Source organism: Silene latifolia, chromosome X (assembly GCF_048544455.1).
Source record: "Silene latifolia isolate original U9 population chromosome X, ASM4854445v1, whole genome shotgun sequence".
NCBI lineage: Eukaryota > Viridiplantae > Streptophyta > Magnoliopsida > Caryophyllales > Caryophyllaceae > Silene > Silene latifolia.
Window position 1 is genome coordinate 109,842,966 of NC_133537.1, and position 27,305 is coordinate 109,870,270.

A 27,305-nucleotide genomic window follows, 5' to 3' on the forward strand; every position below is an offset into this window, starting at 1 on the left:
CCTATCTTTTCAATGAGACTTGTAAGCTTATACATCAACTCGAGTCTCATTAGACCATGCATATAGTTGAATAAGAAGGACTAAGTCGACTTGTAGGTGTTGTACAATCTAATCGATTCGGCTCTAGGACCAAAACCTTCTTAAGAATTGTAAGCTTATACACCAACTTGATCCCATCACAACGATAAGTGCTTGCATATAATTAAGAACATGTTTGTATGATCAAGTCCCATGAATCCCCTATGAACCCATGATATCCTAGCATTTTTAGTCATTTGTTTACATCTTTCCCTTTTGTTGCTTGTTTACTTTCCATTGCTTCTATTAGATTAGAATCATCAACCCATTACATTTGTGACAACCCCAAGCACAATCATAATTAGATTGAACAATTTGAGTACCCCCGTCCCATAGATCGACCTCGACTTAACCACTAACTAGTTGTTTGTTGAGAAATATAAATGTGTTTGATTGAGAGCCCCAACGACACTCTCATCACAATTTGAAGCCACGATTGGTTTTCAAATCAATTTTCGAAAGCTCAAATCATTTATATATTTTCGAAAATATGTGTTTGTATATGATTGAGATGAGATACGAGTTTATTTAGTTTGAATAATTTACATTTACCCTATTGGTTAGTAAAACGATTTATGGGTCGTCATGCTACCTAGGGTTTGCTATATTATCCAAACATAAACCCTAATCCACACTCTTTATTTCGACTAGGATTTGGAATGAGTTAGGCTTATGAGTCGTCTCTCATATCGAGTATACTCCTTGCACAAGTAATCTACTAGGTTAAATCTAGAATATATTGTCATAAGATATTTTCATATCTTAAACAATTATTGAGATTTATTCTATTTTACTTAATTGAAATATTTTATGGATTAAATTAAAGGAAGATAAGATTTTTTTCTTATGAAACAATTCATCATGCCTCACGACACTATTAGGGTTTTTGATCAAACCCTAGTTATCTCCTCTACTATATATACACATGTGCTTCCTTGTTTCAAAATAACTTTTCGCGATATTAAAATTCTATTGCAAACAAATCGAGTCAAATTCTTAATCGAGTAATTTATTTGTTTTTGAAATTCGAAAACCTTTACGAAAAGTCGTGCTTCAATTTGCTTGTTATTCCGTAAGATTACGTTATTAGATAATTGTACTTAAATATTATTTCTTACTCGTTCATTCGCGTGAACACTTAGAAGAACAATCAAGTGCTTTCTTATTAACGTAAGTTAGACAAAAACCGAGTATTTAACGGTACTCAATTGAGTTAGAACTAGAGTTATTTGTACGAGTGGGTTAGTAAGTTTGTAATCCGTAGAAAGGTACTAAAGTTATTAATCGATAATAGTGGACGTAGGCTTCGACGTGTGAAGCTGAACCACTTCAAATATCGTGTGTCCTTTGCATCTTCCTTTATCTCGTTATTTACGTTTCGAACAGTTAGTTAGTTAGTCGAGTTTAATCCATAAAATTCGAGTAATTAATTGACTTACCACGCTCATACGGACAAATCGAAAAAGTGGGCACATTTTTGTGTCGGGAATTTTTGTTTCTTATTTTTGCAGACCTTGTGCGAGCCCGAGGGTTTTGGGTTGTTTTTGTAGTTGTTTTATTGTTGCTTTGACTCGTCTTTTGCTTGAAAAGAAGGGCGAGTTATTTTTGTGAGTTTTTGTTGTGCTGGATAGGATTGGGATGGTTTGCCCTTGCTTTTGTTTTGTATCTGCAGGTGATTTCTTTTTTGGATTTTGTCCATTTTGTGCCGTAGTAATACCGAAATTTCGGCTGACGTTGCTTTTGTTTGATTTCAGACGAGTGTTCTCGGGTTTCTAAGCCTGCTGGGTCCGTGGCCGAGGCCTTGGAGGAGGAGGAGGGATGGCTGTCATTCCGTCTTTGTCCAGCCCTTTATCACGTGTTGATCATTGGCTGTTGTCTGCAGAGATTTGGATGTCTGATGATTGGGGGTCAACACCAGTGCGTAATTCTACGTTGCTGTTTTCAATCGTCACTGAATTCTGATGACTGGGTGTCAACATCGAGGTGGCACCCTATGTCGTGGCTTCTACTCATCGCTGAATTCCGATGATTAGGGGCTAACGTCGGAACGATGCACTGTGTCACAATTCCTGATTGTCGTGTCGCCCAAAGTCTGCCAACCACTTTTTCCTTTTTTGTTACGTAGTAGGAAAGAGGGGTTATCGTCATGTTAAGCACCTCTGCTTCCGCTGCTACTCATTTCCTTTCCATGTTGTTCCCTTTCTTTTCTGGCAAGAAGGATAGGGAGTGCTTAGTTCAGTAAGTGGCGGATAGCCCCCAGTTCGTTGTTTTAGACTAGTGTTTGTATGATAAATACTTGTATCGGATCCTGTTTGTATGGTCAGTCGTTTGTATCAAATATATGTCGATGTATTTTGTGTGGGGCGGTTTGTATATATGTGTTTTTGGTTTGTAGTTTGTTTGTGCTTGGCTTTTTTTGTGTTGTGTTTCAAAGAAGCGCGGTCAACGGCTAATTCCCCATTTTCTTCGGCATTTGATCCTGCATTGTTAGTGTAGATAATAGGGAACAAGTAGCACATACGGCGCACACGTAAACACGCAAAAGTAGTAGTTGAAAACAAAAATAATTTTGATGACTCGAAGTTAAAATAGAAATTGTTTGTTAAAAAAGAATTTTGAAAATTCTGCGACAAGGCTTCACGTTTGGATTTTTCAAAAGGAATTGTTTTGAAATTTCGAGGGATTAATTCGTGTTTGAATTAAATCGCATCGAATTTTGCTAAAATTGATTTGAAACTCGAAAATTAAAACTCAAACCGTCACGGATTAATTTCAAAAGAGATTTTGTGAGTGTTAATTTTGGTTTTTGCGAGATCAAGACTCGGATTTGCAAGAGTGTTTTGAGAAAAATTGATGTTATGTTATCAGTTATGCTTTTTATGGAAAAGCGAAAAAATTTCGAAATTTTTGAAATTTTCGACTGACATTTAAACGATCCGTCGCGGATCGGAGCGACTAGCACTTCCCCCCTAAAAAAAAGAAGAGAAAACCCGTATGTTTAAAGCTACACTTCCCCCCTGGGCGATACAAGGTGGCTTCCCCTTTTTTCAGAAAAAGGTGCTGATTGTTTTGTATAAATAGGGATGTTTGTGCTTCATTGTTTCATCATCCGAAACACGAAAAACATCTCTATGAAAACCTTCTCTTATTCTTACACAAAATAATTCAGGGATGCTTTCGAAAATTGGTTGCGACATTGGTGTTTGGATTTATCGCCTCCCGAAAAGTATCAACTCATTGTAATGGGAGTTGGTCAATTGTTGGTGCTTCGTCAAGTTAGGGTGAAATCCTCATTCCTTGAAGCATGCTCTCATTTTTGGGATTCGAAACATCATGTTTTCGTTTTCCCGAAAGGTGAAATTTTTCCTCTTGCCGAAGAAGTGGGTGCTATTGGAGGGTGGCTGGGTTGTACTCCGGTGCTTCCTCCGACTCGGTTGTGTTACAAGGAGAAGTTTTGTTCTATTTTGGGCTTCTCGACGAGCCAAGTAAACTTCCTCCTTGCTTCTCATGGTGTTGAGATGTTGGCTCTTATCAACATCTTCTCAAACTGTTTGGATGTCAATATCTCGGAGGTGGCTAGGAGAAGGACTCTTGCCTTTTGCCTAGTGCATGCTTACCTCCTTGTCGATGCTTTGAAGAAGGAGGGGTTAAAATGGTATGGTAGCATGACCCTTGTGCATGTTGTTGATCAAATGGAGCAGGGGTGGGATCCATTGTGGTTGGTGCTTGGTGAGATCGTCCAAGCTTTGGACAAGAAGGGTTCTTGTGGAGAAGATCCTTCGTTTGGATCTCAAAGGATCCTCTAAGTATGGCTCATGGAGAGGCTAAGGTATGTTGTGCCTCCAGTTGATGCTTCTTCTTACTCCTTCCGTCACCTTACTGTGAGGAAGAAGTTGTATTCAGATAGCTTTGCATCCACCGAGGCCTATTGGACCTCGAGATTGGTGGAGGATGATGGCCCTCATATCTGTTGGGTGGTACCGTGGTGGCACTTGAGGTCCTTTACGGGGTTTCCCGCTCTGGCCGTTTGTTCTTGCTCTTTGATGGATGTGGGCTTGAAGGTTGCTTCCTTCATTTATCCGGAAAGGGTTATGAAGCAAATGGGATGTCAACAAGATACTCTCGTCCAAGAGAGTGTATTTCGAAACTTCGAGCTTGTGGAGATTTTCGAGAGGTGGTGGGCCACTCGGCCGACTTGGGAGGTACCTAACCCCGCTTCAACGACATGGGTGACTCCCGCTTATGTCAAGTGGTTAAGAGCTCAAACCTTGGAAGAAAGGTCAAAGTTCCGCAAAGATGAGGTCGTTGATTTGAAGTATAGGGAGGTTGGCATGGCCAACCGTGCCTTCTTTGACGACTTTGTCACTGATGTTAGCCAGGATGTGGTGAGGCCACCGAAGGGGAGGAGCTCGGGTCCCAACGAGATGGTGAGCCAGGTGTGGGCTCGGCTTGGGCTGAGCATGGGGTCGTATAAGACCGGATGCCATTGTCGTTGTGGATCCATAGAGGATCCATTCCGAAGAGGAAGCCCATATAGAATTGCATTTACTTAGAGCATGTATTCACTCATATCATTGCATTTGCATTTGTACTTCAATTTCGATACATACAACAATCCAAAAACATGTATTTCCTTTTTATTCCTACTCCTACATGAACATTGAGGACAATGTCCAAAATAAAGTGGGGGATGGGAATTTATATTCCAAAAACTTACAAAAATTTGAAAAATCTCAGAAATATACTTTTAATTTCATAAAAACAAAATCCCTAAAAAATAAAAATTCTCAAAAACCAAAAACATGTTCTTTCATTTAGTAGTGTAGAATTGTATATACTTGTGTGTATTATTCTCTTCTCATACAGGTACGCCACTCCATTCGAAACATATCCTAAGGGAATAAGAAGGTCGCATGGTATAATTGTTCTAATCCTTTCTCCCTTCCATTTCTTTTTACTTATAAGGAGGATGCGCTATATGTGTATGGGGATGTTCTGGAGTTTTGTGTTGCGGCTTTTCGTACCTATGTGTTGTTAGGAGCTTGCATTTAGTTTATATGGCATACTAGTTGATAGAAACATATGCATTAGATTTGTATATATGTTAGTTGCATCATGGCATGTAGTTTGTATGTTAGAAAATTCTGTGAAAATGCCTAATTGGGAAGCTTGACCAGTGTATATAAGGCCCTTATAGATAATTTTTCTCCTTGAGACTTTTTTTACTAGAATGCATTCAGGACACCCTAGGTTGTGTCATACTAGTATCTTTCCTCCCATGGTCTAAAGCCTAGTCAAGGGTTTGCATGTGAGTCATCTATCCAACCGTATAATGTGATATGGACTTGATCAACTTATCTAGGCGACCTTGATTAACTTGGTGGTTTGACAACCCAAAAATACTTTTCATTAATAAGTTTGAAGTGCTCATTTCAAAAGTTTTGTGATGTGGAATCGTTTTAATTGCCAAAGAAACCTAAAATGTTTTGAATTGTTGAATTGCCGAGAAAAATGATGGAGGCGTACCACTTCAATGTGCTTTAGTGAGAGATCCATTGAATTGGATCCCCACACGATTGTGAATTTAACCCCCAAAAGACAAAGTGACTATCACCCCGAAAAGCTATTGTCTAGAAGTTAACCGGTTGCCTAATAAGCGATTGGCGAAAGCAAAGGACACTAGCAAATGAGCGACAAACCCCATATTAAAGTTTTGAAATGTGAAATGCGAAAGTTGAAATGACGCCAAATTTTGAATGCTAGTCAAATCCACTACTTTTGTTTTAATTGACTTGACCACTTCATTCCCAAAAACCTTTTTTTATGCCACCTTGTTGAGGTTGGGACGATCCATGGCCTTTACACTTGTAGAGAATCAGAGATTTGTCATGTCATATGCCACTAACATCATAGGGATCCTCCTTCCACCCCATTTGATCGCCCTTGACGAAAGCATTTAACAATTGTGGACGAAAGTAGCCTAGTTTGATACCACTTGGAGGTGACTTGTTGTATCCTCTTGGACTTAGTGGCTTGAAGAACTAGTATCTATGATGGAATGTGTACCCTTAAATTCCTTCCCATTTAGTTGATTTCTGCCACTTAGCTGAGGAAAATGGCTATTCTTTTGTAGATGCATCCTTTGATTTGTTTATGAACTTAATGTAGGGTGCATCAAAGTTTTGGCAAGCCCCACCTTGCCTAGCAAGAAGGCATCTTACCTCATAGATGTCTTGTTGTGAGTTGAAGGGGCGGAGTGAGACCTGCTAATTATCTCACATCGGCTATATTATTAGAATAGTATAAATAAAGCTCAGAGTTTTAGTCACCTCTTTACTCAGGACGAGCAAAGGTTCGGTTAGGGGATATTTGATGTGACTCGTATTTACGCACATTTAGTCCCCTAACTAGCCTCTTTCCTATACTTTTTAGTGTGTATTAAGGTTGTTTCATATCTTTAGCTTCCTATTATGCATATTCTATAAGAATTGGTGTCCTTGGTAGCAGAGGAGAACTAACCTTGCCTAAACGGAGTAAATCGGAGCTAAATTGATTGCATCCAACGACTAAGCATCGAAGAGGAGACCAAGGCTAAAGGCCATAGCTCAATAAAGCAAGTTTTAGGGTAATGAAGGACAATCCCCACGACCCAAGAATCTATCCCCACAAGTTGTTGGGCAAGGACGACGAGAAGAGACCCATTACAAGAGGAAATTGTTTGGAACCAAACTAAGACTTTCTTGTTTGGATCTGAAACTATTCTAGATGAAACGACATCGAAAAATCAAGTGGTCTAGGATTTTGAATCACTCCAATAGGAGTCCGGATGAGGAAATGACGTCCGTTTTATAATCCGAGCTCAAATAGACAAGCTGAGCATCAGGACGGGCGTCCCAGCATCAGGACGGGCATTCCAGCATCAGCACGCTCGACCTAAGCTCCAGGATTGTTTCTTCACAGCTCCAGGACGCACGACCTGCTCAGGGGACTTGCAAGGTTAGTCGTGTTTTTGGTGGCGCTAGCCTTCATTTAAGCCCATAATGATCCCTAAAGCTTACTTACTATATATACCCCTCTTGTATTTAAAGTATTTAGAAGTAGATTAAGTTCCGTTAGAGTAGATTAACCCTTCTTAGGAGTATATTAGAATAGAATTAGTCTTTAATCATTCCACAAATTGCACTTTAATCCTTCCTTAATTATTTCTCAAGCAATCTTAGATCTAGCTTTGTAATTGAAGAATTCTTGGGTTTGTAATGGGGAATTGACAACGCTCCGCCATTAATCAAAGGTTTCTTCTATTGTTCTTCCATTTCCTTTGTTCATCGCAAGTTATTTACATTTGTATCTCTTGGGTATGTATTTTAAGACTAAGTGACAAGTCTCTATCTTTATTCAAGGATTCTCCTTTATTTATGTTCATTTTTACTTTCCAAGTTGGCAACCTTCTTAATCCCTCTTTATTTACTTGTTAATCTCTTGTTTTATTACCTTGCTTAATCATCCTGTTCATATGTGTTGTGATGTTTGACACCATTGCTAGCATATTAATCATGATGTATAGTGAGTAGTCTTCTAGCTAGGGTTAGTGAGGGATTAGGGGAGTAATTATGGAATAAATTTATGCTTTATGAGTTCATATGAATGCTTGCTTATTGTACTTTCAACTTATGCACATGTTATGTTTGATGAAATGCTTGATTGACAACCTAGCTTGATTCTCTTATCCTTTCAATAAGACTTGTAAGATATAAACTAACTCAAGGCTTGTTAAACCATGAATATAGTTGAATTGGGAGAACCAAGTCGATGTTGGTGTTGTAAAGTTGTGACCAACTCGGCTCTGAGACCTAAGTCTCCCGAGGAATTGTAAGACATAAGCTAACTCGATTCCAACAATAATAATTGCTTGCATCTATATGACTCATTTATACTATCTTACCATGATTCCCCTATGATCCCATGATCCCCTAGTGTCTTTTGTCATTTGTTCAGATCTTTAATTTTGTTGCTTGTTTTACCTTTCATTGCAATTTTTTCCTTTCGTTAGCTTCGAATCATTAACTCAAATCAATTGTGACAACACTAAGTACAACTACAATTAGATCGAACAATTCGAATACCCCCTTCCTTTGGGTTTGACTCCAACTTACTTGCTATGTTATTAGTTGGATATAAATGTGTTTGACGGCAGACAACGACCGGTCGCATCATGTTGTCGGGGATGAAGTAGCAGTCTTGAAAGACCTCTACACCCGGGGGCTTGACCTTTGCTATGAGGTCAAAGATTGGTTCAGGGAAACCGTTATAGAGCTCGGAATATTCTTTGGGGACGAAGTATCCATTGAGAGTCAAGTGATAGGGGCGTAGGATGACTCCTTGCTTTTTGCATTTTTGTACTAGGAGACCCATTTCCTGGATGTCTTCATCGATCGGCTCGTAGCCTAGCCCAAAGGGGATGTTGGGGACCTTCACCTGCTTCAGAGGAGGCAAGGTGCTTTTCAGTGGGTTGACAGGCAGGCCTAGAAAATAACCCTCGCACATCAAGATGCGGTTGACTGTGAGGTTCGAGAACGGATCACGATCAAGAGGCGCTGGTTCGTCAGTTAGGGCGTTCACGGCTTGGAATCTTCACATTTTGTTGTCGTCCTCCTCGATGATTTGAGAGGCTATTCCCTTCTTCATGATAGCCTTAATCGGGGATGCAGGAATTGTTATTGTCTTCCCGTTGAAGGGGGCCCTGATTTTCTGATGAAGGGTTGAGGTGACGGCCTTGGCGGAATGGATCCAGGGGCGTCCTAGAAGCATGTTGAATGAGGCGTCGATATCGACAACTTGGAAACTGACTTGTCTCTCTAGGGGTCCCGTTGCGATGGTCAGGGTCATGAGGCCTGCGACATTGCGTCGAGTGCCGTCGTAGGCGCGCACTCCTTGATTAGTCTGGATCAAGTCAGCTTCCTTGATACCCAGTATATGGGCCGTTTAGAGGGGAATGACGTTGACTGCAGATCCGTCATCCACTAGGACAATGGGTACGTTCCTCTTCAGGCGTTTCAGAGTGATGTACAGGGCCAAGATATGGTTGGCTCTGAACTTTTGGATATCTTTGTCGGAGAAGATGATCAGGTTGTTCAGGTCAGGGACATCCCTAGTCATGTGAGCTTCCACTTGTTCAGGAGAGGAGGTAGAGGGCACTGTCAACTTTCCTAAGGCTTGACGCAAAGCCTACCGGTGCTCGAAAGATGTGGAGGACCCTCCCTTGGGCGTGGTGCCGAAGTTGGTGGGTTGAAAATCAGCTGGTGGTAAGCATCCTCAAGTCGGGTGATCCTTTCCGAGAGACTGGCTATGGTTTCTTCAACTTGCTGGAACATGATGAGCAAGGTTGCGGCGCTGAATGGTGTCCTTTTCTAAGGCATTCACCTTGTCCTCAATAGGCAGGTTGAGGTGTGGGCAATCCAGAGTTGGCTCGTCATCGGAGATGGCGTGAATTCCCAAGGGGTTTGTTTTGTTATTTGGTTTTGTTGGCGGAGGAAGGGTAATTCCCCTTTCTCAATCATATCTTGAATGGTGTGTTTTAGCTTGAATCAAGCTTCTGTGTCATGGCCTTTGCCTTAGTGATATTGGTGTTGGAGCTGGTGTCCTCCACAAATTAGTGTGATAATATTTGTAAATCTCTTACAGGTTCACAAGGGTATACTTCGTATATTTAATCAGTTGATTAATGTTTACCTAATAACGGTTGGCTTGCTAGAAAGTTTGACGTTATTATCATACAGATAGCGGTGATCAACTGGTCCCTAAAGGTCACACCTATATGACGTGTTTGAGAAATGTGGTCATAGAAATATAATCACATTGATGCCCAAAATGACTAAAAAGTTAGTCAATGTGTTGATGAGATAATTATTTAATGAAAATTAAATAATATTAAGTTGAGACGAATTAACTGTCAATTCGTAAATTAAATATAATAAGTTATATTTAATTAAATATATATAAGGTTAGTTTGGACGAATTAATCTGTTAATTCGTAGTTAAATATAATCAGTTGTATTTAATATCAACAAGTTGAATGTGTCATAGTGGTAATAGTGAGGGTACACAAGCCAAGAGGTCATGGGTTCGATCCTCACTAGATGACAATTTAACACACTTTATATATTTTTGGAAAGACCAAAAATAAGGAAATTTAATTCCTTATTTCGGTTCACATTGGCCGAAAATTAGGAGATATATATCTTTCCTAATTAACTTGGTATTTGTCACGTATAAAAGAAAGGTAGAGAATTATTTTCTACCCTAATGCTTTTTTCCGACCTAGCCTCTCTTTCTCTCATCACAAGAACACAAAGACAATTAAATTTTCTGAGAAAATTTTAGATTGATTTCTAGCATAATCAAAGGGCATATCTCAGATCGTTTTGGGTGCAACTAATAGGTGAATACCTACTTTGGTATTGTTCTTAGGCCAATTTTGCTAGGACCAAAGGTTAATTCTAAATCTTTTTCTTATGTTTATGTATTTTATTTTATGACCTTAGATCATCTTTATTAAATCGTTATAATCCTTCTAAATTAAGGGGAAGTATACAGATTATTTCTCACAATTGGTATCAGAGCACTAGGCTACGATTTTAATCTTGATGATTTTCATAAAAATTGTATGTAAACTTTAACCTGTTTTTCGAAAAATTAGGGTTTCGAATTTTATGATTCGGAATTTTTTTTTGTGTGCCGTTTTTTTTTTCTTTCTAGTTTGATGATATTTTTTCCATTCTATTTTTCATATTATAGTTTATAATCAGTTAAAATTATCATATGAAGAATTGGTTGTTTTAATTTAATGCAGATTAAGTTAAAATTGAATGGAATCATCATGTTTATGATAAAAAGATTGTTTTTGCTATATAGTTTTTGGCATATAAATTGATCATGTTCATTATTTCATATGCTAATTATGTTCTAATAGCAAAGGTAAACAATTTAGTCATCAAATCTAGTTTTAGGGCATTTTGCCGCAAAAGGAAAGAAAAAAAAGGAGAGGCCGTTTTTAGGGTTTATCGAAAAAAAAAAAAATTTGTTAATTTTTTTGTTTTTGGTAAACCGAGAAAAATAAAAGAAAAAAATTAGGAAAGTTTTTTTATTGCCTTTTGCCGAAAAAGATGGAGAAAATTTTTTATGGAAAGTTTTTCCTTGTTTTTTTTTTTTCTATTTACCAAATTAAAATAGGAAAGGGGTTGTTTTTTTTTTTATTTTTTATTTCAGCCGTGACAATTAAAAAAAAATTTTTGTTTTTTTTGGCCGAGACATATTTAAAGCATTGGATTTTGTTTTTTTTTTTTTATTTTGGCCAATCAGTTATTATGAATCGGTTCACAATTTAATGATACCGAGTTATTTTAAAGCAGTTTAAAATTTTGACGGATAGAATTCATATTACAAGTTTAATATAGATTATGTATGAATTAATGTGATTAAATTGCGGAATTGTCACTTAATTTAATTTAAATAGGTGGTTTGGATAAATTAATCAACATAATTAATTTATTGTATTATGTATGTTTAATTTATTTTAGTTGATGCTTTTAATTATGTTGAATGAATGAATTTTATTTACGTATTTAATTTTGCAATCGGTTGTAATTTGTAATACTTAGTGTGGCCTTAGTCAATTATTTTTTCGTAATGAAGGAAACATAATTTTTATGTAATTATGAGATCTCGAATCTCCTTTATTTTAGTTTTGGGTTTTGAAATTAGAATGTAATTAATAGGTCAATTATGTAATTTTAATTATTGTAATTTCAAAGAAGACTAAAGATGAAGATTCAAGCTCACTCCCGCTACATGGATCAAGATGGAACATCAAGACAAGCTTCTCGGGTCCAAGGATGGATTCCAAACTTGTATTTATTGTTCATTTTGATAGGATAGGCCACACTAGGACTTTTACTGTTTTTTTTTTTACGTTTTTCATTTTATTGCTTTTCATTCACATGCTAGTAATTGCATCATTTTCCGCCTAAAACCAAACCACCTACTACTAAAATGCATGAAAATTGACTCATATAGTTGTATGTTAGTTTTCATGAACATGCGATGTCATCCTTTGTCTATAAGCCATCACTTTAGTTTAAATCATTATCGCATGCTAGATTATAGTTCACTTAAAATGAATTAAAAATAGTTGATGGGATCTTCCTCTAAAACCGGAAATTGAGATTAGTCTTTATAAGGGCAAACATCTATGAGTCCCTTCTTCGTCGGTAGGCCTAATATGACCCCTTCTACGTTGGGTAAGCAGTTGTGTTGACTTAGTTTACCTCAACATCATAGTCCGAAGAGTTTCTCGTGATTATGATGGACTAAAGATAGAATTTACAGAAAGTTATCGACCAGAAATTCTAACGGTAGAATTAGCTAACAAGAGTTAGCTTATCAATTTGAGAGAATTGAGTCTTGGGGTCATTTATATAATTCTTGAGGGAGGTCAATTGTATAAATGTTTTTGAGTCTTCGCGTTATGACATTAGTTCATTAGACTTAAAATAAAACGATGCATGCTTATTATTTTATTCTTCTTTCGCAGTGTAGAACACGCTAATTATCAATAATACTTTTACAACAAATGGATGGAAATAACGCAATCCCAATGCCTAGTGCCACACTAGATCGTTCCTCCTGGCTTAAAATGTTCATGGACTAAATGAATCAGTCCACTTGACTGAAGAATGATGGGTCCAATTTTGCGGATCGGGAGGCGGCACTACGGAATCTTGCCATCTGCGACGGTAAGCTCGGGTATTTAATCGAGCCAATACCGGTCAACCAGGCCCAAATGCGAGGAATCAACGAGTCACTCGCTTATAGTGATTTCGTTATGGAAGCGGGTGCGATAAAGAACGTACTCATCTTTGCAATGGAAACCAATTTGCAGAGACGCTTCATTGCCCAAGGTGCAAACAAGATTTTCACCACGCTCACTAACGAGTTCTCAAAGGCACCGAGAATCGTTACATATGAGCATACCTGTCGCTTCTTTGATGCGGAACTCCAGAAGGGCCAACCGGTTAGCCCACACATTCTTCACATGATTGAGAATGTCGGCTGAGTCACCGAATTGTAGAATCGGTGAGAGCATTGTCATTGACCGAATGCTTCATTCTCTTCACGATGGTTTTGCCCTTTTCGGGCGAACTACTACATGAATGACTTGAAAAAGAGTCCTCATGAGCTACACTCCCTTCTCGTATGCACCGAGAAGGATATAAAATTGAGTGGGAGCATGAAGCAGGATGTTCTCACGATTCACAACAAGAGTAAAGGTAAGGGCAAGGTTCATGGCGACCTAGCTGTAGGTAAGCCAAAGTTCAAGAAGCCAGGAAACGGTAAGAGTGCACCTGGTGAGACTAGTGGCTCACAGGGCAAGATAAAGAGCAAGGGCGGTGACATAGAGTGCCACCATTGTCACAAGACTGGACATTGGAGGAGGAACTGTCCCGTCTACCGTGAGGACATCAAGGCAGGCCGCGTCGCTCCTGTTGGTATGTCATCTTATATTCATATGATTGAGATTAACCATGCAAGTTTCGGAACTTGGGTACTAGATACTGGTTGTGGTTCTCATCTGTGTAATCATTTGCGGGGCCTAAAGAACATCATACCTCTCGAAAAAGGTGATGTGGACTTGCGAGTCGGGAATGGAGCACGAGTAGCTCACGCCTCGAAGGGAACATATGTAATCCAACTCCCTAGTGGTTTTGAGTTATCTTTAAATAAATGTTACTATGTACCCAGTTTATCTAAGAACATTATTTTCATTTCCGTACTTGCTAAAGACGGTTTTACATTTTCAATAAAGGATAATAGTTGTATTTTCTCTTTTAATGAAATGATTTATGGCAAAGCAGTTTCCATGAATGGAATTTATATCTTAGATCAAACCACGGAAGTATTACACATGAATAATAAGAAATTAAAGGTTGGTGACAAAGATCAAACCTATCTATGGCATTGTCGAATGGGACACATAAATGAGAAACGCGTAAAGAAACTCGTCGATAATGGGACTATTCCTTCATTCGGATTTTCTGCATATGGCACGTGTGAATCATGTCTCATTGGCAAGATGACTCGAATTTCCTTCAAAGGTGTTGGAATGCGCGCTAGTGACCTATTAGGACTCATACATACGGACGTATGTGGACCTATGTCAATTACCGCTAGAGATGGCTATAGATATTTTATCACTTTCACGGACGATTTGAGTAGATACGGATATGTCTACTTAATGAAGCATAAAAGTGAGTCCTTTGAGAAATTCAAGGAATACCAGAATAGGGTACAGAACCAACTGGGTAGAAAGACTAAAGCACTCCGTTCAGATCGTGGTGGCGAATATCTTTCAAATGAGTTTGATCAACACCGAAAAGACGTGGAATCGCTCTACGACGCTTAACTCCACCTGGAACACCTCAATTAAATGGTGTGTCCGAACGGATAAATCGAACCTTACTTGATATGGTTCGATCCATGATTAGTCACACCGTAGTGCCTGATTCATTATGGGGTTATGCTCTTTTGTCAACTGCTCTTATACTTAACCGAAGTCCGTCTAAAGCTGTCGACAAGATTCCATATGAAATGTGGAAGGGAACGGTCCCTAACTTGTCCATTATTCGGGTTTGGGGCTGCGAGGCTTATGTCAAGTGGAGACACGAGGATAAGCTCGGCCCGCGATCGTTCAAGACATACTTTATAGGTTATCCAAAAGGAACATTTGATCATTACTTCTATTCGCCTACCGAACATCGAGTATTTGTTGCGGCTAGTGCGACGTTCTTAGAGAAAGAATTTCTCGAGAACAAGTCGAGTAATAGAACCTTCGAGCTGTCAGAGATTCCAGAACCAACAGGCGAGGAACAGATGGAGGAAGCGTACCTCCAACCGATGATACGGTTAATATTCGAGGAACCTAGGAGGTCGGGTAGAGACTCTCATCCTCCGGACAGATACATTGGTATGGTCGAGGAGAATGATGTTTTACTTCTAGAAAGTAATGAACCCGCAACCTATAAAGGTGTTATGGCCTGTTCCGACTCAAAGCTATAGCTCGAATCCATGCAATCCGAGATGGACTCCATGTATGAGAATAACGTATGGGATCTAGTTGATTTACCTAATAAGGTAAAACCTCTATAGTGCAAATGGCTTTACAAAATAAAGCGTTCTGTAGACGCGCAACCAGATATCTATAAGGCACGACTTGTGGCAAAAAGTTTCACTCAAGTGCAAGGATTACATTATGATAAGATTTTTGCACCTGTAGTCATGCTACGTTCCATTCGGATAATCTTAGCGATTGCCGCATTTCATGATTATGAGATTTGGCAAATGGATGTAAAAACCGCCTTCTTAAACGGTTATTTGGAGGAAGAGTTGTACATGGTGCAACCCGAAGGTTTCATAGATCCTAAACATCCTAAGAAAGTATGCAAGCTTAAGCGTTCCATTTATGGACTTAAGCAATCTTCTCGGAGTTGGAATCATCGTTTCGACCAAGTGATAAAAGAGTATGGTTTCACTCGATCGGTCGAAGAACCATGCTTATATATCAAGTCGAGTGGGAGCAAGATTGTATTCTTGATATTGTATATCGATGACATACTCCTGATTGGGAATGACATTCCTCTCCTATCTTCGGTTAAAGAATGGTTGAAGAACCATTTCCAGATGAAAGATCTGGGTGAGGCACAAAGAATTTTGGGAATCCGTATCTACCGAGATAGATCACGACGGACGTTATCACTTAGTCGAGTCTTATCTAGATAAGGTTCTTGAGAGGTTCAAAGCATGACCAACTCCAAGAAGGGGAACCTTCCTATGACGACCGGGATGCGATTGAGCAAGTCTCGATCACCCACGACGCTGAAGGTATTGAGCGCATGAGTCGTGTTCCTTATGCTTCTGCAATAGGATCGATCATGTATGCCATGATATGCACACGTCCAGACGTGGCATATGCATTGAGTATGACGAGTCGGTACCAAAAGACTCCAGGTGAAACACACTGGATAGTAGTCAAAAATATCCTCAAGTACCTACGGAGGACTAAGGATTGGGTATTGACTTATGAAGGCAATACTAATCTATGCGCAACCGGTTACGCAGATGCTACCTTCCAAACGGATCGAGATGATTCAAAATCTCAGTCCGGGTTTGTCTTCACTCTTAATGGTGCTGCGGTCAGCTGAAAGAGTTCCAAACAGAGTGTTGTAGCAGATTCTGCTACTGAAACCGAGTACTATGCCGCTTCGGAGGCAGCAAAGGAAGCGATATGGATGCGTCAATTCTTACAAGGGCTTTCGGTAGTTCCTAGTTCGAATGACCCGATCACCATCTATTGTGACAATAGAGGTGCCATCTTCCAGGCTAAGGAACCAAAGTCTAGCAACAAATCTAGACATGTACTTCGAAAGGCTCACCTGATCCATGTTTACGTGGAGCAAGAAGAGATAGTGATTGACAAGATTGCGACGGATGATAACATCGCAGTTCCTCTCACCAAACCGTTGAATTATGATAAGCATGTAGGGCATGTTAATTCCATGGGAATTAAACATGTTCCTAAGTTGTAGTACTTGATTATGGATTTGATACATTATCTTTTTCATACATTATTTATAACTTCATCGTTTTATATATATAATATTTTGTTTTTCATGTGGATTGTACTGACAACATTGAACGCCACAAAGTGAACTGAATTACATTATATTTGTTTAGGTCCGTAATCGCCAATGTGAGCTGATAACTCCGGCTATTATATTGTGTAGTCGATTGATGGTGGGTTCAACGAGCCATAAGTTAAACGGTTGACTAATCGATCACAGATACGAGATTATGACGATACCTCGTAGGACAATTTTTATTTGTGACAACGTAATGGAGTCCTAAATGTTTTATAACATTCGGTGCCAAGTCATGGATAGGACATCTATTGTGTACCTAGAGTCGATTCTTTTGACTATCAACTGTCTCTTGAGATTAAGGCAGTCTTTGGGTGACTTTGGTTTCTTTCTCACGGTCTACCGTAACTGGGGCTAAGTAGATTTTTTCTGGGTCATTTCATACTGTGCTTACGTCTGCAAGATTTGAGTTGAGAAAAATATCCATCCCTTATCAGGTATAGTTATTTCTCAGGGCCACTCGAGGAGTTGTAACTGAAATGCATGGCCATGCTCGAATGTTGATTCGTTTATCAGTTAAGTTACTCTCTAGTCGGGAAAACCACTCTTGATACTGATCGCTTGTAAAATACGACCTTTGTGAATTCAGATTTGCAAATTGTTTTACATTGAGTGGGAGAAATTTTAAAGGATATGAGAATCGGTTATCGCACATACACTTGTGAGGCCAAGTGGGAGTTTGTTGGAGCTGGTGTCCTCCACAAATTAGTGTGATAACATTTGTAAATCTCTTACAGGTTCACAAGGGTATACTTCGTATATTTAATCAGTTGATTAACGTTTACCTAATAACGGTTGGCTTGCTAGAAAGTTTGACGTTATTATCATACAGATAGCGGTGATCAACTGGTCCCTAAAGGTCACACCTATAGGACGTGTTTGAGAAATGTGGTCATAGAAATATAATCACATTGATGCCCAAAATGACTAAAAAGTTAGTCAATGTGTTGATGAGATAATTATTTAATGAAAATTAAATAATATTAAGTTAAGACGAATTAACTGTCAATTCGTAAATTAAATATAATAAGTTATATTTAATTAAATATATATAAGGTTAGTTTGGACGAATTAATCTGTTAATTCGTAGTTAAATATAATCAGTTGTATTTAATATCAACAAGTTGAATGTGTCATAGTGGTAATAGTGAGGGTACACAAGCCAAGAGGTCATGGGTTCGATCCTCACTAGATGACAATTTAACACACTTTATATATTTTTGGAAAGACCAAAAATAAGGAAATTTAATTCCTTATTTCGGTTCACATTGGCCGAAAATTAGGAGATATATATCTTTCCTAATTAACTTGGTATTTCGGTCTGTATAAAAGAAAGGTAGAGAATTATTTTCTACCCTAGTGCTTTTTCTGACCTAGCCTCTCTTTCTCTCATCACAAGAACACAAAGACAATTAAATTTTACAGAAAATTTTAGATTGATTTCTAGCATAATCAAAGGGCATATCTCAAAAAAAAAAAAAAAAAAAAAAACCTAGAGAGATAGAGTGGGAGTAGATTGAAAAAAAACCTTGAGAGAGAGAGAAAGCTACGATGAATGAATAATTATTGCGCCGTCATTGATTTTAATGCCTATGGCTAGGAAAACTAGTCAACAAAGACAACGAGAATTGAACTTAAGGGGGAGGAGTATCCCTGCGAAGACTAAGGAGGATGCTACGATGGTAGAGGAAGCAGAAAGTATGGAGAATAGGAACCCTAATACCGTATGCACAGGACCAGATGTTGAGGAAGAAGGTAAAACCAAAATGATGCATGACATTGTAGGTATTCCAGAATTGATTGTAGAAACGGACGAGGAGGGTGAAACAGAAGAGGAAATAGAGGAAAGTGAAGAAGAGGAGGAAATTGTGAAGGATAGTCTCGAACAGGGGATAGAACACATCGAACTAGACGTGGAAACAGAGCTGTTGAGAATGAGAACGTAGATCGTGAGAAAAAACAGAGCATGATGAAATGTTGCAAATCCAACTCGAGGATGTGGAAGAGGAAATTGACTATTGGAAACAGGCCGTAGTTTGCTTTATTTTGGGGGCTAACCCGCCATGGGAGATTGTGGAAGGTTTTATAAGGAGAATTTGGACGAAATTTAACATTGATAAGATCTCTTTCATGCCGAATGGGATCTTTTTGGTTAGATTTAAAAGCTTGGAAATGAAAGAACAAGTCCTTAGTTCAGGGCATTATATGTTTGATAATAAACCAATGATAGTTAAATCATGGGAGAAAGATATGGAGATGAATAAGGACAATGTGACATCAGTGCCTGCTTGGATTAGAATTCATAAGCTGCCTATTAAATTCTGGGGCAAAGGACTTCCAAAGATTACTAATCTGGTAGGCAAATATGTCAAAAGTGATTTGGCTACAGAGGAAAGAACCAGACTAGGTTTTGCGAGGGTGATGGTGGAGTTGCGGGTGGATCAAAACTACCGGATAGCATATCATTTAAGGACGAAAATGGAGGAGTGGTTAAAGTGGACATTGAGTATGAATGGAAACCTGTCAAATGCACAAAATGCCAGGGAATGGGTCACGAAATGGAGAACTGTAGGAGAGGAGAAATAAAGAAATCATTCAAGCAACCTGTTAAACAGGTATGGAGACCAGTTACTAAAACTGCAATTGTCACTACTGATGTTCCAGTAAAACCTGTTGCTCAGGTATCTACACTGGTGGAGGGGAGAGTTAATGTGGGCTTCCATACACCAGTAAAGAGACTGGTTAAAATGAGCAGTCGTGAGAGGGCAAATGAGGGGTACAGCAATGAGGTGTTTGGAGCTTATTCTTACAAGGATGTTGCTGCATCACCACCTAAGAGGAGAAGTGCTGAAACTGAAATTGGTAATGCTTCAAAACCTATATTGTCTAATGGATAGGATAGGTTTTTGGAACATTAGAGGGATGAATAGAGTAGGAAAACAAAAGGAAATCAATAATTTTTTTGCATAATAATAAGATAGGTTTATTTGGTTTACTTGAAACGAAAATAAAGAATAAGCCTTTCCATAAGGCTTCTTGTAATTTCTCTAGTTGGTGTATCACTACAAATTCTGGTTATCATTCTGGTGGACGCATTTGGGTTCTCTGGAAGCCTAATTGTTTTAGGGTGAATGTTCTGGAATATAATGCCCAATATATTCACATGAAAGTTGATTCTTTGGGAGATAGAAGGAGTTTCTGGTTAACTATGGTGTATGCTTTCAATGGAATTCATGAGAGAGAGCATTTGTGGGATAATCTAAGAAAATCTGCAAATATGGTAGCTGGACCATGGGCAATTGCAGGAGACTTCAACTGTGTGCTAAATGTTTCAGAGAGAGTGGGTGGGAATACTCCATCTGGTGAAATGGAACCATTTAGGAGATGTGTGGTGATTTGTGGGGTGATAGATATTCTGCAGTAGGAGCTTTGTATACCTGGAACAATAAACAGCAGCCAGAGGAAAGAATTTACAGAGGATTGACGGGTTCTTAGTCAATAAAGACTGGTGTGATAAGTTCCCGGACATATATGCACACTTCCTTCCTGAGGGACTTCTGGATCATACCCCTTGTCTTTTAAAAAGCACAAGCCAAGGTCAGGGCAAGAGAAGCTTTAAATATTTCAACATGTGGGGTGCTTCTAATAAATTTATCCCACTGGTGAGGATGCATTGGGATTCTGGAGTCACTGGTACTTCTATGTTCAGACTGGCAAAAAATTTGAAGAATATGAAACATGTGCTTAAGGAGTTGAACAAAGAATGCTACAGTGACATTGAGAATGCTGCAACTATCTTACAGAAACAGGTGGAGGGACTGCAGGAAGTGATAAATAGAGATCCCACTGATATTCAGAGCATTACTGAAGAATATGAAGCTACTCTTAAGCTGCAGGAGCTAAATAAGGCTAAGGAAAGCTTCCTTTCTCAAAAGTCTAAACAGATGTGGATAAGGGATGGAGATGCTAACAGCTCCTATTTTCATGGAATGCTGAAAAAGAGAAGGAATCTGAATAGGGTGGCAATGATTGAGGACATGGAAGGCAATGTGTGTGATACACAGGATCAAATTCAGGAAGCTTTTATTGACTACTATCAAGTCCTGCTAGGAACAAGTAAAGAAACAAAGAAGATTCATAGGAAGATTATTGCCCAAGGACCTAGGTGCAATGCTGATCATTGGCATAGCTTGAGAAAGCCTCATAAGCAGCTTCTCAAGCAAATAAATGCCACAAACATTACACTTATTCCCAAGTGTGATAGGCCAAAGAGTGTTCTCCAATTCCGACCTATTGCTTGTTGTAATGTAGTGTATAAAATCATATCAAAATTGCTTTGTTCAAGGCTTGCTGAAGTACTACCACAAATAGTAGGGCAAAATCAGGGTGCTTTCATACAGCAGAGAAGTATACAGGAGAACATACTTATATGTCAGGATTTGATCAGGCTGTATGAAAGACCTCATGCCTCCCCAAGATGTATGTTCAAAATAGATCTACAGAAGGCCTATGATCCAGTGAAGTGGGCTTTTGTTGAGAATCTTTTAGTTGAACTAAATTTCCCTCCTGAGTTCAAGGCCATGTTAATGCAATGCATCACTACAACTACTTATTCCCTTTCTGTTAATGGTGAGATGTTTGGCTACTTCCAGGGTAAGAGGGGATTAAGGCAGGGGGACCCTCTTTCTCCCTTGCTCTTTACCTTATGCATGGAGTATCTGACTCGTACTCTACAATATGCTACTTCAAAGTATGACTTCATGTTCCACCCTATGTGCAAGAAACAAAGGCTCACTAGTCTTATGTTTGCTGATGATGTTGTTTTGTTCAGTAAAGGAGATGCCACCTCTATGATGCTCTTGTTGCAATCTTTTGCTACATTCTCTAATGCTACTGGCCTGCGGGTAAGTGCTTCAAAATCAAGTGCTTTCTTCAGAATGTTCTGAGCAGTTGAAGTCCGAGATCCTACGAGATATCTGGTTTCTTGAAGGGAGCATTCCTTTCGATACCTTGGTATGCCCATACAAACTACAAGGCTTAAAAAGCAAGACTGTGAATGCCTCGTGGATAAAATTTGTGGTAGGATTCATGGATATGGTGCAAGGAAGTTCTCTTATGCAGGAAGGTTGGTAATTGTGCAGAGTGTGCTTAATTCCTTACACTCATATTGGGCATCTATGTTTATCATCCCCAAAGGCATTATTAAGAGGATAGAAGCAGTTTGTAGAAATTTCCTGCGGGATAATAGTGCGAGACTATAGAAGGACTCCTCTTGTGGGATGGGATACAATTTGTAGACCCAAAGATGAAGGAGGATTGGGACTCAAAGACCAGGAATCCTGGAACAAGGCTATGGTAGGAAGATTGGTTGACTGGATAGTTATGCAAAGAGACTCTATATGGGTACATTGGGTCCAGAATAATTACCTTAAAGGTCAGTAATGGATGGAATATAAGCCTAGTACAAACTCTAGCTGGGTTTGGAGGAGAATTTGTAGGGTTAAGGATGAGATGAGGCCTGGTTATGTTCGGGGTGGGACTGTGCAACCGGGAGGATTTACTCAGGTGCTATACCTGGTTTTGAGGGACTAGGCCAAGAGTACAATGGGTTAAAGTAGTCTGGAATGGATGGGCATTGCCAAAACACCAATTCTTGGGATGGCTTATAGCTCATGAGGCATCGAACACAACTGCTAGACTATCTGATTTGGGGTGGACATTGAGGACAAGTGTTATCTATGTGGTCTAGCTTCTGAAACTATTGAGCATCTTTACTGTGACTGTTTATACAGTAAGAGAGTTGTAGAAGAGCTGATTAACAAAACTTCATGGGCATTTCCTCTAAGGGATGTGATGAATTGGTGTATGCATAGACCAGGAACAATGTTGCAGAGGGGAGTGCAGGTTGCTATGATGCTGAGTCTTATGTACCACGTCTGGAAGCAGCGAAACAAAGGCCGGTATGAGAATGTTCTGCTTCGTCCTGATAGGGTGGCAGGCAATATCATGGAAGAGATGAGGTTCAGAGTTCGAGCCCGAGATAGAACAGTTATGACTATTGCTGAAAAAGAATGGCTTAATAGGATGCGTCTGATAGAATGATGGTTTGATTTTTGTATGTGATCACCATATAGAGCCTCATGTAATTATTTTACTTTTTATTTATAAAATTTCTCACATTTCACCAAAAAAAAACAAAGGGCATATCTCAGATCTTTTTGGGTGCAACTAATAGGTGAATACCTACTTTGGTATTGTTCTTAGGCCAATTTTGCTAGAACCAAAGGTTAATTCTAAATCTTTTTCTTATGTTTATGTATTTTATTTTATGACCTTAGATCATCTTTATTAAATCGTTATAATCCTTCTAAATTAAGGGGAAATATACAGATTAATTCTCACAATTGGCAATAAGCGTTAGGGTTCCAGAAGCGGGTTTTCCTTGCTTCAGAAGGGTCTGAAGTGGGCCCAATTCGTTGTAGCTTTCCTTGGTGCATGAGCCTTTTTAGGGAGCTGGCATAAGTTGTTCCCAAGTTGGTGAATGCCCTTTGGGGACGCTTAGTTTTCTTTGTAGAGGGTTCGAGGAGGTTGACCTCGTCAATCTTGTTTTTCTGACCGTAGGGAAGAGATCCAGTTGATGTAGGTCCCTGATAGCCTCTGCCTGTAGTTTTGGCCAGAACGCCCTTGCGTAGGTCATCTTCGATACGAGGCCCGAGGATCTGCAGATCCTGGAAGGTTTTGATGTTCTGATACCTCAACAAGTTGGCATAAACTGGACGGAGGTTATTGACAAATTTCTCCATCAAGGTTTATTCGCTCGGCTTACTGACCAATTCGGTGCTCACCGTCCTCCAACGGGTTAAGAATTCGGTGAATCCCTTTTTGTCATTCTGAGTAAGGACCTCAAGAGTGCGGGGGTTGGCTTGAATTTCGACGTTGTTGGCGTATTGTTTAGCAAATTCAATGGGGACTTCGTCCCAAGTGGTAATGCTCTTTGGGTCGAGGGAATAGTACCATTGGCGGGGAATTGGTTCCAAGGACGATGGAAAGATCCGGGTGAATAGTTCCTATTTGACCCCTTTTATGGACATGTAATCCTTGAGGGTTCGGATGTGATTAAGTGGGTCCTCTACTCCCTTGAACTTAGGTACATCAGTTAACGTAAAGTTGTCAGGCAGTTGATACTCAATGGGTTCGAACCTTTGATTGTTTTCGAGGTGGATGTTGTTACCACGGGCTAAGAGTTGCTCTTCCAAGAACTTAAGTCTTTTCTCACTTTCCATCAAAGACGGAGTGTTGTGTTCTCCGGTTTCCTTGTTTTCCAGAGTGTCGATACGGGTCTCGACACGGTCCAAAGTGACCTTAAGGGTAGTGAGCATACTGGGTAGCTGAGCAGTTGTGAGATCCCTATTGTCATCGTTGTTGTTGTTGGACGAAGCTGGAGATGGGGCCATGCTTTTGAGGCAGAAAAATGGCTCACGTTACGTCCCAATCCGACACGGTTTAACGTCTAAACACAGACAACAGAAAGGACGGAAAGACACTTTTGACCCAACGAGATGAGGGCAACCGTGTGTGGTGCCTTGGTGCTAACTCGATTTATGGTATGACGGTGTTGACCGGACTTTGACTCGCGTTCAACGTGATGGGGTGACGCTGTCGAACGAGTCTCGAGGTGAGACGACTCATAAATAAAGACCTATAAGTACGTTTGATTTGACTCGGTAGACACGAGGCGGAATTGGAGTGGCGGATTGAAATTTTCGAAAATAGAAATTTTCAAATAGATTCATTTGTTGTTTTATGGACGGCCTCCGAAGAGTAGGGATCTTCAAAGAGTCGGCCAGTTGAAAAAGGGTTGTCTTAGGTTTGTTTTCAAAAGACGGTTTGAGTTAAAGTTGCGGTGGCTTTGAAAATGATGTGTTGTTTCCGAAGGCGGTTTTTGAAATCCAAAATCGTGCATTTTGAAAATCGAAATTTGAAAGGTTTGAAATTGTCGTGGGCTCGAGAACAGTGTGTTGTCCTCGGGATTTGAAAAGCCTCGAAAAAAGGTGTGTCATTTTCGGGTGTTGGAAAGGCCATTATGTGGATGCAAAAGTCCATTATGACGGCGCAAAACGGTTTAAAATCCGTGTCTTGAAACGGCCATTATAACAGCGCGAGAATGTGTTTTTGAAACAGTTGCGGAAACCGGTTTGAAAATCGTCATTACGACAGCATAAGAAGGTGTTTTTGAAATGGTTGTAAAAACCGGTTTGAAAATCGTCATTACGACGGCCTAAAAAGGTGCTTTTTGAAACGGTTGTAAAAACCGGTTTTGAAATCGTCATTACGACGGCTTGAAAAGGACGTTTTTGAAACGGTTGTAAAAAAAACCGGTTTGAAAATCGTCACTACGGCGGCCTAAAAAGGTGTTATTTGAAACGGTTGTAAAACCCGGTTTGAAAATCGTCATTACGACGGCCTAAAAAGGTGTTTTTGATAGGTTGTAAAAACCGGTTTGAAAATCGTCCTTAAGACGGCCTAAAAAGGTTGTGCAACACTCGGCGAAAGACCGAGGTTTGAAATAGCCATTATAACGGCGCAAAAAGGTGTTTTAAAAGTTTGGAAATGACAAGAAGGACTTATGATCACATAGCACATAAGCACTCGCTGTTCATTATATTATACATAATGCTGACACGGGTTTTGGCTTAATAAGGGTGGTTACACACCAAGCGATCAATCTCCGATTTTCGAGAGGGATGCCAATCCAAAGAAAATGTGTAAGGAGAGTGCCCTTGCCTCGTGCACAAAGGAAATGAATGCTCTTTGACGAAACAGAGATATGTAACGTCAATGGTATGCTTGACGCAATCGGGATTCGAAACGCAGGGATGAGAAAAATCACGCCGACGGGACGAGCCAATTGGTCGATAAAGGTTAGGTTATGGGCCCGGACAAGGAACCCGACTTATGACCGTAATATCAATTAATGGATTTCAACCAAGACCTTCTTCGAGTCTCACCATCTAGGGATCGCAAAGACACAACTATCCTAGTTAACCCCAGCGGAGTCGCCAATCTATGGACATGGGCCCACCTACACCCCAAGCCAATCTGTGGACGTGCAACAGTCGGAAAGCCACGCTCGGTGGCGTAATAGATGCTTTCGACTGGATCGTTTTAGATCGGTCGGTTTCGTCTCGGCAAGGGTCTCGAAACGATGTTAGAGATGTTCGGAGTCGCCACTAAGCAATTATGGGATGCTTGGAAACCGTTCGAATCCACTTTATACCTAGGTCAATCAAGGCAAAAGCAGTGTTTGACAAGGTACTAACGGTAAGGAATCGTCCCTCGTTAGCATCCTATATCTAGAATGACTCTCGTTGGCATTGGAAAAGGTCGTCCACTATCCAAAGTTTATGAGTAAGAGGTGAAGGTACGTATTGGGAAGCCCTTTAATCGGACACCCAATCCCGCCCGCGGTAGCGGCCTCTACTAATCGATCTTGGTTGGTTGAATGCGAAAGTTGCTAAAACGGGAAAATGCATAAATGCGCATCCACAAGTTTAAACCTAACATGTGAAGTTTGCTATATCGTTTGTTTATCCAAATATCAAGTAATTGATGTCAAGTTGGATTTTGTGTTTATTTGAATGCAAGACGGAAATTAAACATCCATTTACCGAGATTGGTTTATGGTGCATAACGTGATCCATTTGTCTTAGGAAAGTGTTTTGTAAACCGCAGTCGGGATCGTCCTAGACGAGTGCTTGAAAGGAAACAGGATTTGCGTCAGACAGCCTATTGAGGCGCGAGCCATAGGGCGATGCAAGGGAGCCTGGCCAGATTTGAAAACTGGAAATCAGAGGGCCTGTTTAGGCGCGAGGCAGACGAAGACCCAAGGGCGTGTCTCCTGGTTGTTGAAAATGTTTATGAAATTGTTTATAAAGGGTGTCAAAACCCATTTTGTTGAAAAGGTCATTGAGACCGCTTTTGTGCTAATGTGAAGAACAACAGGACTTGAATAATTATCATTAGGTTGACAATATTCGATGTCAGGTTCGGTTTTGCAAGCTTGACATGAATAGTTTTCTAAAAAAAGATGCAAAAATATGTTTGTTATGAACTAATTATGTTAAGTTCATTTGTAGATACCTCATTTCTACACCTCCCGCAAACCACCCGGTGATGATTGGGCCGCATGTTTGGTACGCGGAATGATTTGTGACAGTTCGTAAGTTTATCGTCAAGTGATTGCTCAAACACTGGTGTCTACCTCTTAATTGTCATCTACGCGCCGATACGGTCGTTTTGATAGTAATCAGAGTACATTTGGAGTCCGGGCCTAAAACCGTCTTCATTTTCTGATAACCGCTAAATCCCGAGTCAGAATGTTCTGGAATGTTCCGGATATTTCTATTCCATATTTCACAATCTTTTAATCTTTGGTAAAGGATTTCCCGTAATATTCGTACAAAATATTAAGAAAAATAA

The 27,305-nt window shown here is 39.7% G+C and overlaps 1 protein-coding gene across 1 annotated transcript; it reads left to right on the forward strand.

Annotated features, from left to right (window-relative positions):
• The first annotated feature begins 20,034 nt into the window (after nucleotides 1–20,034).
• On the forward strand, nucleotides 20,035–22,928 carry LOC141618069 (uncharacterized). The gene is made up of 4 exons (XM_074435190.1): nucleotides 20,035–20,188; nucleotides 20,280–21,730; nucleotides 21,777–21,955; nucleotides 22,619–22,928. The coding sequence occupies exons 1-4, from the start codon at nucleotides 20,035–20,037 to the stop codon at nucleotides 22,926–22,928; spliced, it is 2,094 nt and encodes a 697-aa protein (XP_074291291.1).
• Nucleotides 22,929–27,305: the final 4,377 nt, after the last annotated feature.

Coding starts and splice junctions, on each gene's coding strand:
- LOC141618069 (XM_074435190.1), top strand. CDS start 20,035: ATGGTGTATGCTTTCAATGGAATTCATGAGAGAGAGCATTTGTGGGAT. Junction 21,731..21,776: donor CTAATGCTACTGGCCTGCGG/GTAAGTGCTTCA, acceptor TGTTCTGAGCAG/TTGAAGTCCGAGATCCTACG. Junction 21,956..22,618: donor TCTCTTATGCAGGAAGGTTG/GTAATTGTGCAG, acceptor CTGTTTATACAG/TAAGAGAGTTGTAGAAGAGC.